This window comes from Ornithodoros turicata, chromosome 1 (genome assembly GCF_037126465.1).
Source record: "Ornithodoros turicata isolate Travis chromosome 1, ASM3712646v1, whole genome shotgun sequence".
In the NCBI taxonomy this organism is placed as follows: Eukaryota; Metazoa; Arthropoda; class Arachnida; order Ixodida; family Argasidae; genus Ornithodoros; species Ornithodoros turicata.
In genome coordinates, this window is record NC_088201.1 from 56293188 (window position 1) to 56305980 (window position 12793).

The 12793-nt window shown below is 46.5% G+C and overlaps 1 protein-coding gene across 1 annotated transcript; it reads left to right on the forward strand.

Annotated features, from left to right (window-relative positions):
- Positions 1-243: 243 nt before the first annotated feature.
- LOC135399035 (uncharacterized) lies at positions 244-11516 on the forward strand. The gene is made up of 4 exons (XM_064630680.1): positions 244-405; positions 5961-6128; positions 9235-9339; positions 10874-11516. Exons 1-4 carry the CDS (start codon positions 361-363, stop codon positions 10940-10942), a joined length of 387 nt encoding a protein of 128 aa, XP_064486750.1. The 5' UTR covers positions 244-360; the 3' UTR covers positions 10943-11516.
- The last annotated feature ends 1277 nt before the right edge of the window (positions 11517-12793 follow it).

A 12793-nucleotide genomic window follows, 5' to 3' on the forward strand; every position in this document is an offset into this window, starting at 1 on the left:
ACAGCGTCAGAATGCCGTATTGTTCGTTTTGCCTCCAGCTGTGAAACAAAAATGAATGAAGGGTACACTTGGGTTAAAAGAGGTTAAAGGAGCAACCGCAAGGTTCCAAAGGTTTCCACTGGGTGTGGAAGCGTCTAACTATGCGTGGGGTATCAGAGGAATCCTCCGCCGTGCGATATAGCAATCTGGAAATATGCTATCCGCTGTTTGCCGTACGGCGCGGAGTACGCGGTGGCGTCATCTGACGGAGCCGTTGCAACGGAGCAGGAAACGCCCGTATTGCAACATTCACGCAAGACGTGTTGCGAGAAAAAACAAGCGTCGCTTCGTCAGACCAGAACACATCGGAGAGTGAGCATCATGTTTCTGACGTCGCGCACCGGACTTCTCGTGCTCTTCGAAGGAGTGAGTAGGATTTAGAAACGTGCTTGTTCATCCAGGTGTCGTTTTATATTTTTATATGCATCTACGTTGTCATCTCTGTGTCATTTGTTGTCGAGTTCTAAAGTTTTTCGGGTGGTTGTGCTATTTAAGAAAACAACGTGACTCATAGTTGCGTGCAAGCTGTACCACTCTGTACGATAACAGTCACATGGCTGCGTTTGACACTGGCCAAACAGATCGCTGTCAGCTTTTTGGGGACGGCGTTGCCGACGTCAGACTAAATGTGCTTTCATGTGCACAACTCTCTCCCTCAAGATAAGGACGGTTGGGCCGAAAAAAAGGTAAACAACTTCAAAACACGGCGGTCTTATTGCATCGAAAAGCAGAGCACGTTTGCCGCAGGCTTGTTTTGTATCACATTCGGGGATGTCGGCAACGCCCCTCTCTGTTTGGTGTCTTCTCCCGGAAATGGTTCGAAAGCTATGTGTCGCGGGCATGGTCTTACAACTGGCCACACGAAATACTTGAAACTGGCTTGAATGAAATACACAACAACAACAACAATAAATGAAGAAGTGATGATGACATGGGATGTTTCCCCGTGGTAGCCACAGGACACTACCCCATGAAATACACACTTGGTATGATTTACTTACTTTTCAATGCTTCTGTTGAGAAATGCGTGTTATTATGAGGAACGATGCGCCTGGTTTCGGAAGGAAGAAAGAAAGAGCGAAGAGGTGCTTGGAAGCTTCCATCGCACTTAATTGTGTATTCCATTGGAAGGATACGCCCCTTGTACAACCGTCTCCCATATGAGTAGAAAATGACGTTAACGTTGTCATCCTCCTATGAGCTGGCAACGACGCTTGAATCAACGTCTGAGGGAGCCGCTGGCCGGGACTCAACGGTGAACACCTGGCGTGCTGTTACGTAGCCGTTACACTGCCTGTTGTCTTCATCATCGTCCTAACATGACACAGTTTCTTCCCAAATCAGTCGTCGGTTTATTATCTGCTTCCCAAAATCTATTTTCTAATCATGTTCCCAAATCACTCGCCATCATTGCTGTGACAAATGCGCATGTTTTCCCCTTATTTTTGTAGCTTTTTTCGTAATCGCTAAGAACGCCGACGCCCTTCATGAGAGTGAAATGATCTAGGTCTTGACTAACCGTGACTCATCTGCTGTGTGCCCTTCTTCGTGTAGATTTCCGAATTAGTTGAAGATATGGAAGGCGAGATTTGAAACTATGTTAGTATGGCTGGTTGTGAAACCATTGTTATTCCTCTTGCCGTAGTCCCTTGACCTTTAAATTCCTTTGTGTGTCAGGGCTCGCTGTTCCAGCGGTCTTGTGTCCCTTTCACAACCGCCCTGTCGGGTAGGTCACCCGACTGCTTACTGGGACTGAAACAGCGCCAACAGATGCAGCACATTTCTGACACGTGTGACACACGTGCTGGGTTGTCAAGAGGGGCTTTCCGGACGTGTATTTTACGGAGCATTTGCGTGTCAGTTGATTTGTACGTAAATTGAGAAAGAAAAGAAAAAAACGAGAAAGCGAGACAATAATAATTGTAATAGAACATGCAGTCTTGCGAAGTAACTTAGCCACAAGTAATCACTTACTGAACAATTGACCAGTAACTGTAATGAATAGCTCCTTCTCCGAGAGTAACTTTCATGTTGACAATCAGTTGGCGACAGGCAGTGAACTAAGGTGCGACTAGTTTCCCAAACGAGAAAGAAAAACGTGAAATTATAACTGTAACTATAGTTGCTATCTATATACATGCAGTTACTTGAGAATTTCGTGTTCGTCTGTATAATTTCTGAAACTAGTCGGATCTTCGTTCACTACCTGCCGCCAACTGGTATGGTACTCAACGTGAACGCTTTGAGACACTTACACAATTACGCTACTTGCCACAAGAAGGCGTATGCCGCAAAGAAATAATCAGCGGGATCAATGGGAGCGTGTACGCTCCCAAAAACGAAAAACGTCGCATAGCACGCTCCTTGCCAACCATCATCTCGAATGATATCGTTAGCTGCCCTGATTTGTTGAAAACGGGAGGCGTACACCTTTTTTTGTGACACTTATGCTGTTCATAATGGTCACAAAAAAGGCGTACGCCTCCCGTTTTCAACAAATCAAATCAAATAGCGATATCATTCGAGATGATGGTTGGCTAGGAGCGTGCTATGCGGTGAGGTTCATTTCTAAGAGTGTAGCTGAGCTTTCCTTGTTACAAAATAAGAAGGAATCACAAACTTCAATGGTCACGCACAATGGAATACTACGCAGCATAAACGGGTTATGTATATGTTTCGGTATGTACCCGTAGACGAGACATGTTTCCAAACCATGACCCATACGCTACACACAAAAGAAAAACAACAGCAAACAGCATATACTACATCATTTCTTGGTATATTTTGAGTGTCGCTTTCAAAGAGAGCAGCTGCGTTGGCGGCTGGCGGGAAGCAAGCTGCCGCTACGCATACGTGATGCGCTACTCTTTCAAATTCTTGGGCCCGCCACTTCGACGGTGTCACGCTCGGTCCGAGCGGAATGGGGTCGCGGATCACTTACCATGTCGCAAGCGTACCACCAACTCATCGTTTACGTTTAAGTGGGCCGCAAGGCTCCATGTTTGTCCTTCAGGCATGTTGTGAAAGTCAAAACAACGGAATGTGAAACAGGTTCCGCTCATTAGTGATGTAGTTCGGCCATCGTGGGAGAGTTTATTATGATGACCTCTTTGTTCTCATTTTTCCTTGTGTCACAGGGTCCACTCAATTCGTCGTGTTGTGCTGCCATCGTACTTGTACAACTTCCTGGAATTAATATAGTGTCTTGTCTCTTAAGAGATGCCCGTACACTCTTAAAACCGAACTTCACCGCGTAAAACACATTTAAGCTCTAAAAACTGCACTTCATCACATATACATGACATTCTCAGGTAAACATAAACAAGCCCCCGTCACAACTTCCGTTGCCACGAAGACTTCCGGTCCTTCCGCGACTAAGGACGCTCGGAACCAGCCACCATGCAGAATGATATCTTTCACTTTCCTGATTTGTTGAAAATAGGAGCCGTACGCCTCTTTGTGGCAATTTGAATTGCGATAAAAAGGTGTATACGGCCCTCTCTCTCCTCAAATCAGAAGCGATAACTGCATCAATCGGCATAGTGGTTGGCGCAGAGCGTATTTGCTGCGAAATCGGATGTCATTTTGGCAACAAACCGGAAGCGGTGAAGAAGGGCATGTACACTCTTAAAAATGAACTTCACCACATAGCACGCTCCTAGCCAACCATCATCCCGAATGACAACGTTCTCGCGCCTGATTTGTTGAAAACGGGAGGAGGAGCCTATTTTGTGCTTATTATGCACGGGCACAAAATAGGCTCCTCCTCCCGTTTTCAACAAATCTAGGGCGAGAACGTTGTCATTCGGGATGATGGTTGGCTAGGAGCGTGCTATGTGGTGAAATTCATTTTTAAGAGTGTATAGCACGCTGTCCGCCAACCATTCACACGAATGGTAGGGTTATCACTACTGATTCGAAGAGTGAGGGGAGGGCGTACGCCTTTTTGTGTCAATTAGCATATATCCAAATTGACACAAAAAGGCCCCTTTATCTTCGAATCAGAAGTGATAACGCTATCATTCGTGGCAATGATTGGAGCACAGCGTGCTATGCGGTGAAGTTCTGTTATGTCGGCACAGTTCCCTTAGAAGTCGGCCCAGGACGCACATTCCAACAGGGCGTCAGTCGTGACGTTACCCACCTCTGTGAGGCTATAGAGTCACTAAATAGGGGTACAGAGTATCGCATCAGCGCCGGAGCCGACGTTCGGTGTCCTTCATTGGGCCGACCGTGTCACGTGGTTTCTCCTTCCAAGAACGCGCCGTTCATGTTGAGTCCTCTCCATCCAAAACCGGTTTCCTCGGTTGCGTGCGAGCTGGCTCGACTGCGCGCAGTTCTCCGACGGAGAAGGTGGGGTTGGTGTCCTATTGCTAGGCGACGCAGCCGCGCAGGACCCAAGATGGCGGTCTCGCTCGCCGGCGTGGCTCAGTGTCGCTACTCTGCTCCATATTTGGTGACTCTATGTGAGGCCGACAACGGCGAGCCCTCTCACCAGCACCCCCCCCTCTGTTTGTAAAGTGTACACTCTTAAAAATGAGGGGGGGGGGCAAAATAGCTTGCCGCTGTTGACCGCACACGACTGAGCATCTTCACGACTACAGAATAATAATAATAATAAAAAACTCTACTACATAGCGCGCTCCTTGCCAACCATCGTCCCGAGTGGCATCGTTCTTACCCCTGATTGGCTGAAAACGGGGGGGGGGGGTGTAGGCATTTTGTGTCCAACCACTATTCAGAACTATATCATTCTGTGTCCTGATTTGTTGAGAATGGGAGGCGCCTATCTGGGACGCATTATGCAAGTCCCAGATAGGCGCCAAGCGACAACATTCACGATACTATGCTGGCGAAAGTTGTCCAAACGCCCGCTTTCCGGACGACGGGAAATACGTCGCGTCAAGAGGCTGCATTATAACATCAGGTGAGACTCAACGTGGCTTTTAGAGCCCAGTGGCGTTACCGCTTGCAACAAGTTGCCTCTGACTCTCTAAGGTGCCGTCACTGATGTGATTTGGAAAATTCTCCGAGCTCGCTGGGCCAAATTTGTAGTATCTGTAAATTAGCAAGACTCTTGCCCTCTCACTATGGCAAAATTAGTTGGACTTTGGTCATATCCAGCCCACCAACGGTCTGATAAAGGCAGACTCCGGGACAATTCGAAATTCTTATAGTGACTGTGTAAATAAGTTCGGTTCTTCACAAAGTTCTTCACAAATGAGAAACAAACTTGGTTTGGCGGTCGGGGACTCGTTAGCTGCCAAAAGAGCTGGGCAGCTTATATCGAAACCGAAACTCCTGAAGGCTCCTCTCTCCCTGCGTGACGTCACAGGTAGTCTCGTGCGGGCCGTCGGCTACTTGGTTTCGGGCATGCACGCGCTTGGTAACTTCTTCGTGCGACGTGGATGACGTGTCATCTGCTTCCTCGATTTCGTTGCAAAGTATGCTCTCCACCAGTAGAAGAGAACATACAAAAAGGCGCACGTGAAGAATACCGGTAGGTGAGGTGAAGCCCAGTGTTGCTGGACCGCTCTTCCGTGGTGGAGCGCTTTTTCACTCAAAGGAAAATATTCGTTTTCTAATTATCTGTGCCACCTGAGGATGAGAAATTGTGTCCACTGAAACATCATACGGTATGGATTGATGTCGCACTGTTACTTGAACACGTTTTTGGTTCGGAATCTCCCTTTAAAAGCACTACAAACCTTTCTGGAGCTCTGTCCTCGCTCTGAGGCTCGGCTCATCTTCATTCATCATTATGTCTTCACCAAATTGCCACTGTAGTGGGGTAGAACATGGCCTCTGTCGTTGAAACACCCACAATCATCACCATAATAATCATAATCAAAATAAAGTTTTTGCTTTACGGTTATGACTATAGTTTCTTTTACTAACATAGTCTTTCGTACCTCTTTCAGGCTCTTGCAGGTGTCGTATTCGGGGCACTCGGATTCAGTCGCGAATCAACACGGTTCTGGGACGAAGAGTTCGTACTGATAGCTAACGCCTTTTTAGTGCTTAGCAACTCGGTCTACCTGCTGGCAGCCGGTATCGTGAGCGGCGACACGATAAAGATCAACCTTTACGTGAGTATAGATGTTGACGAACAGAACGGAATAAAAAAAAAAAAAAACGTTCTCGTAACATACCATACCACCACTGCATTCAACAAGAAAACGTGTTAGAATACCTGAAATATCCTATACCGTTACTTATAGTGCCTACACTCTAAAAACAGAACTTCGCCGCATAGCACGCTGTGCGCCAACCATTGCCACGAATGATAGAGTTATCGCTTCTGATTCGGAGAGAGATGGAGGTGTACACCAATTTGGATACATTAATTAACACAAAAAGGCGCACGCCCCCTCTCTCTCCGAATCATTCCTATCATTCGCGACAATATATAGTTGGCGCACAGGGTGCTATGCGGTGAAGTTCTGTTTGTGGAGTGTACGCCCTCTGAAGTGCACTCTTAAAAACGAACTTCACCTCATTGCAGGCTCCTAGTCAAGCATCATCCCGAATGACATCGTTCTCGCCCCTGATTTGTCGATAACATCATTTCTTTATGTGTGTACCAATTATGTACTGCATATAAGCGGTGCAAAAAAGGGGTACGCCTCCCGTTTTCAACAAATCAAGGGCGAGGACGATGTCATTTGGGATGATGGTTGCCTAGACGCGTGCTATGAGGTGAAGTTTGTTCTTAAGAGTTTTGGGTGTGAAATGTGAGCGTCATCATCAGACACTCTTAGAATTGATGGTGGTGGTGGTGATGTTGAAAGGGCTTGCCGTTGTCGGCCTCACGTATGTGGGCGAAATTGAACTTCTCCGCATAGCACGCTCCTAGCCAATCATCATCTCGAATGATATCGTTATCTGCCCTATTTGGTTGAAAACGGGAGGCGTACGTCTGTTTTGTGACAATTATGAACAGCATAAGTGTCACAAAAAAGCGTACGCCTCCCGTTCTCAACATATCAGGGCAGATAACGATATCATTTGAGATGATGGTTAGCTAGGAGCGTGCTATGCGGTGAAGTTCAATTTTAAGAGTGGAGTCACTGTGACTCGAGTCCCGTAGTACATACACTCTTAAAAATGAACTTCACCGCATAGCACGCTCCTAGCGAACCATCATCTCAAATGATATCGTTATCTGCCCCGATTTGTTGAAAACGGAAGGCGTACGCCTTTTTTGTGACACTTCTGCTGCTCATAATTGTCACAAAAAGGCGTACGTCTCCAGTTTTCAACAAATCAGGGCAGATAACGATATCATTCGAGATGATGGTTGGCTAGGAGCGTGCTATGCGGTGAAGTTCATTTTTAAGAGTGTAGGACAGCAAGCCCGCGGATATTTTGGTTCCTTTTCGCGCCCATAAACGTCTCAAAGCAATTGAACACCAGGTTAATAAGAGCACTGCACAACCGTGAACGAAAAATTCTTCTACACTCTAAAAACAGAACTTTACTGCATAGCACGCTGTGTCCCAACCACTGCCACGAATGATAGGGTTATAGTTTCTGATTCGAAGAGAGCGGGGGCGTACGCGTCTTTGTGGCAGTTTGGATATAGGTATATGGTAATCGCCACAAAAAGGCGTACGGCCCCCATCTTTCTCATCTCTTCGAATCACAAACGATAACCCTATCAGTCGTGGCAGTGGTTGGTGCACAGCGTGCTATGCGTTGAAGTTCTGTTTTTAGAATCTACCAGTAGACTAAAGGGGCACTAGAGATGCGGGTAGTGCTCGGATTGGTCCTCTTAAACGATCCTCCACGTTGATTTGTCAAATCGTTTGCGGAGACCAACGAGAGTGTGCTCTGCATTGTCGGTCTTCTCTCAGAAGGAGATGAAGAAGGAAAGGCGTAAATTGCGTTTTTTCTAAGGATCATAAATCACGAAGGACGCAACGGATGAATCCCGTTTCTTTTGTATTTCTATCGAGGTAACGGCACATTTCACTCCGCGCGGATGAATTGTTGCACTGTAGCTGCCCTTGAATTTGCATTAACAGAATTTGCATCATTTATGTGCCCAAGACGTTGCATACGTGGAGTGTTTTGATATTCGCCTCTCCAACTGGCTGGTCGCCACCTAGCTTGACTCCAGCAGAAACACTCAATGAATGATAGTAACAGCAGACGACCGGTACGTTTCGCGCTGATCCGAAACTGCCGCAACTTCCCTTCGTGTGCGATGGAGTTTCCCGGCTTACAGAACTCAAACAGCAACAGCACTGCTCAGTGCCGCAGTGCAAAACTACTGCGGAGAAGAATATTCAATGTCGAGAAGGGGAACAGGAAAAAGATATTATCACATGTTAGGAGCGGCGCGAACAAAAACAACACACGACAGCGTGAGACGACACGCGAGTTGTGTTATTTGTACAATGTTTGAAGCGTGTTTCGCGGAAAAAGGCATGAAGCAGGTTGATTTATTCATCGGCAGTCATTCTTTCTCCGCCATCTTGAAGACGACGCGAGCGTCTCTACAGGTAGTTGGAGAGGCGAACAGTATTTAACTGATGTACTCGCTGCAGGAATAAAGGGCATGTGATTCCGTTTATAGTGAGCGGCATCTTCAAAAAAAAAATATATATATATATACTGGTGGAATAATCTTATGTTCACAGTTGTGCTTCTTACGCTGCTGTCCAATTTGCTTTGGGACATTGAAGTGCGTAGAGAGTCAAACATTATCATCGGTTATGCCCTCGTAATCTGATAGACAGCAGTCACGGTGGATCTGGCTTTATTAAAGTGTAGGAATGTGCGTGGTGCTATTAAAAGGGCACTACAGTGCAAAAGCTTCTCGCTGAATGAAAGATATTGTTACCTTGACAGGAATACAAAAGGAACGGGATTCATTCGTTCAGTGAAAGAAGCCGCATTGTCCTCTCCTTCTCAAGGATACCCACAGTGCGGAGCGGGTTCTCATTGGTCTCCTCAAATGATTTGTACAACTATCGCGGGAGATCGTCTGAGGAGGCCAACCGAGGCCTCTCCGCATTGTTGCTCTTCCTGAGAGGGAGAGGGGAAAGCGTACAAATGTTTGCACTTTAGTGTTCCCTTAAATGCGGATGCGCATTTAATAGCACCGTGCACATCCCTACGCGCTAATAAAGCTTGGCCAATTTGACAGCGATTGTTTTATCTTTCTGTCTCTGCGTGCAATTCTTGCAGAACCTTCTCTATCACGGCTGCGCTGCTGGTATCTACATTTCCACAACAATAGCCTACTTCAGGCTTCACGTGGACAAGGATCAACACTTGCAGGTTGCATCAAATGTAAGTCGCCACGGTATTGTACTATGGGTACGTTTTCTTATTTCAACTCTGAGTTACTTTGAGCAGGCGAAAAATAGCCAGAGTAGCAAAAATGATGTCATAACTCGGCAGCGAAAACTAGCCAGAGTAGCCAGGGAGTAACAATTCTTCTCGTATTGCCAACTGTACGATGGGACAAGCGAAAGCTTGCCCACATCACGTTAATATCACGCCCACGTAATAGCACGCCCACATCACAAAAATAGTACCGCCCTCGCCCTAAAAGCAACTCTTCTCTTTTGTATTGTTGACTCTATAAGATGAGCCACAGAAGATTGTGTACTCATCTTCCTAAACTCTTCTCTGCTCTGAAGTAGGATAGAGAGTGTATTGGCATGAAGTTGGATAAGCCGGCGTTATGACGTCACACACATTCTAGCAGACGACGCCATGCGTCGTCTGCTACCAACCGTCCCGTTGACAGACAATTTGGGTGGTGTTCTCTCTGCGATTTGGAAATGGAGAACTGGTTAAAAACTGTAGAACATTTTCCAAATGTGCATGGAGTGCACAAATCTGCATTAAACTGTAAGTAGTTAAAGAGACAGTATGACGAAACTTGACAATGCTACCACTTTCACATTGTCTCGCCCGTCAGCCCCAGTCCTCCATTTTGAGCGCAGAGTAACTCTAGCCGTTCGAAAATTCCGGTTAAAGGTGGCTACTCTGGAGTGACGTGATGATAAAGGCTCTGATGTCGTTACCTAACTCGCTGGCTACTCGGGTTGAATAAGAAAACGCGCTCAATGTTGCGACATCGGTGAGAGCAGTATATGGCAGAGGAACCGCATCATTTCACAAGCGCGACCTCGATTAGAGAACCCGTAGGCGCCAGGATCCCCACATTTTCCCTCCTACTATCCACCACCACTGCTGTGAGTCACTGGATGTAGTAGGCACATCACTGCCCTGCATTCTGGAGCCATTCACCGCCTCCTGATGTTGATCTGCGAACCGTACGAAGACAGAATTCACACAATAACTCGGACAGTCGCCGTGAATCAGGCTGGTGATAGTCATCACCATAATGGCCCATGAATCAAGTGCCACATGGAATCTTGTGACTGTAGTTGTGCAACTTCACAAAATATGTGTAGCTCAGAAACTTGTTTCGTCCTGGCCAATTTATGAAGTACTTGTACCAGCCCAGAATGTAACAACTCACAAATTAAGAGGGGAAAAAGAAAAGAAAAGAAACAACGGCTTCCAAAGCCTGACAATCACAAGGTGAGTAGAGGTTACAAGAAGTACAGAAGCCACTGTCCGGGGATAAACCTTATAACTGCTATAAGGTATATCCCCGGAGACACTGTACTTTGTGTGTACTTTGTGAGATTCGCTGGGGACTTAAGCACATGTAACCTTTTGGTACTGCTCTCCAGCGGTGATCACTCCATGCCATAGTCACGATTTATCTGTCGTAGTTGTTGTTGTAACCTTTTCAGTGAAACTCTTTGTACGAGTCGCTAACTGCCCAATTCAAAATACGTTTCAGGCTCTGGGCATGTTCGCTGCTGTACTTCACATCATTCACATGATCTTCGCTCTTAAGGGACAGCACTGATCGCTGAGGACAGGTCCGTCATCAGTGCCACGGCAATGGCCACTGATCGTTGTTCGTCGGACGTATTTGGCTACAAGGGAGGACCAAGCAACACAGCAACAGGAAGTGCATCCACGGAGTTTCGCAGCTAGACATAGCTCAAAATATTTTTAAGCGCCTCGTCGTGTGGTGTTGAACTGGTCGTTTCCTTCTTTATCCTCTTTTTACTCAGAACACAAAAAATATACATTGTTTACACGGGCTTCTTGACTCAGAGTGTAGCGTTGGTGCACTGTTGCACTGTGATATCTATTGAGAGCATGCATTGACTCGGTGTTGACATGTAAATGTACGCAAATTATTTCAGTGACTCGAATAATTAAAGCCGCGATATATTGGAAGACTAGGGCATGTCTGAACTGTAAGGAATTCCGTCGTTATACCGAAAGCTTTGATTGCCTTCTCCGTCGCTCTCTCTCTTACACTTCCGGAGGCAAGAGGCACTGTTGTCGGTCGTCTGCCTTCGTGAAGAGTTTTCTGTTCGACTTTTACTTGACACTACTGTAATAAAACACGGGGCTGTACAGAGAATACACTTGATGTGAATGTTTTCACCTCTTTCACCATGAACACTCAGACAGCAACCGGTCCCCGACTCTACACTCTTAGAAATTAACTTCACCGCATAGCACGCTCCTAGCCAACCATCACTTTGAGTGATACCGTTATCTGCCCTGATTTGTTGAAAACAGAAGGCTTACGCCTTTTTGTGTGACAATTATGAACAGCATAAGTGTGACAAAAAACGCGTACGGCTCCCGTTTTCAACAAATCAGGGCAGATAACGATATCATTCGAGATGATGGTTGGCTAGAAGCGTGCTATGCGGTGAAGTTCATTTTTAAGAGTGTACTTCAGGCTCTAAATACAGAACTCCATCCGCTCGATGGTGGCAGATTCGAAGTCGTCCTGGCAGGTGGTGGGTTGGAATCCCACGCACACACTTAGAAAAAAGGGTGAAGCAGTCACACTTTTTAGGAAGTAATAGTTATCGCATATGATGTGCCTAAAAGGTTGCAAAGTTCTACCCGCTACCTACGAATGATAGCGTTACCGCTTCTGATTCAGTGAGCGAGGAGGGCGTACGCCTTTTTGTAGCAATTTGGATATGTGATAATTTCTTTTACCACCCTTTTACACCCTTTATGAGACGTTATGTTGACCTACACTCTTAAAAATGAACTTCACCGCATGACACGCTCCTAGCCAACCATCATCCCGAATGACCTCGTTCTCGACCCTGATTTGTTGAAAACGGGAGGCGTACGCCATTTTTACGAACGACAATTATGAACTGCATAGGTGTCACAAGAAAGGCGTACGCATCCCGTTTTCAACCAATCAGGGGCCAGAACAATGTCATTCGAGATGATGGTTGGCTAGGGGCGTGCGATGCGGTGAAATTCATTTCTAAGAGTGTAGGTGGTAACTATAGAAGATACCATCTTTTCACACCCTTTTTTCTTAGATTGCACGGCTGTGGTATCTGAGGTTTACCCTGGGGTTTCCCTGATTTTCCAGACTGCGATGTCGGCACATTTCCCCCTGAAGTCGGCTGAGGACACATCGTAATCCCCCTCTCTCCCACTCCTTCCTGCTGTCCTTTCTCCATCTGTACACGTCCGTACGCCACACGCACGGACGGACGGACCCCAAACTGACCGACCGAGTCCACTTTGTCCCTCTCACTCCGGAGCCTCTGCTAAACGGGGTTTTAAGCCAAGAGAGCGTTGCGTGTGCAAAGCTCCTCTGGGCCTCTGCACTGTTAGAACAGAACTTCACCACATAGCACGCTCCTAACCAACCATCATA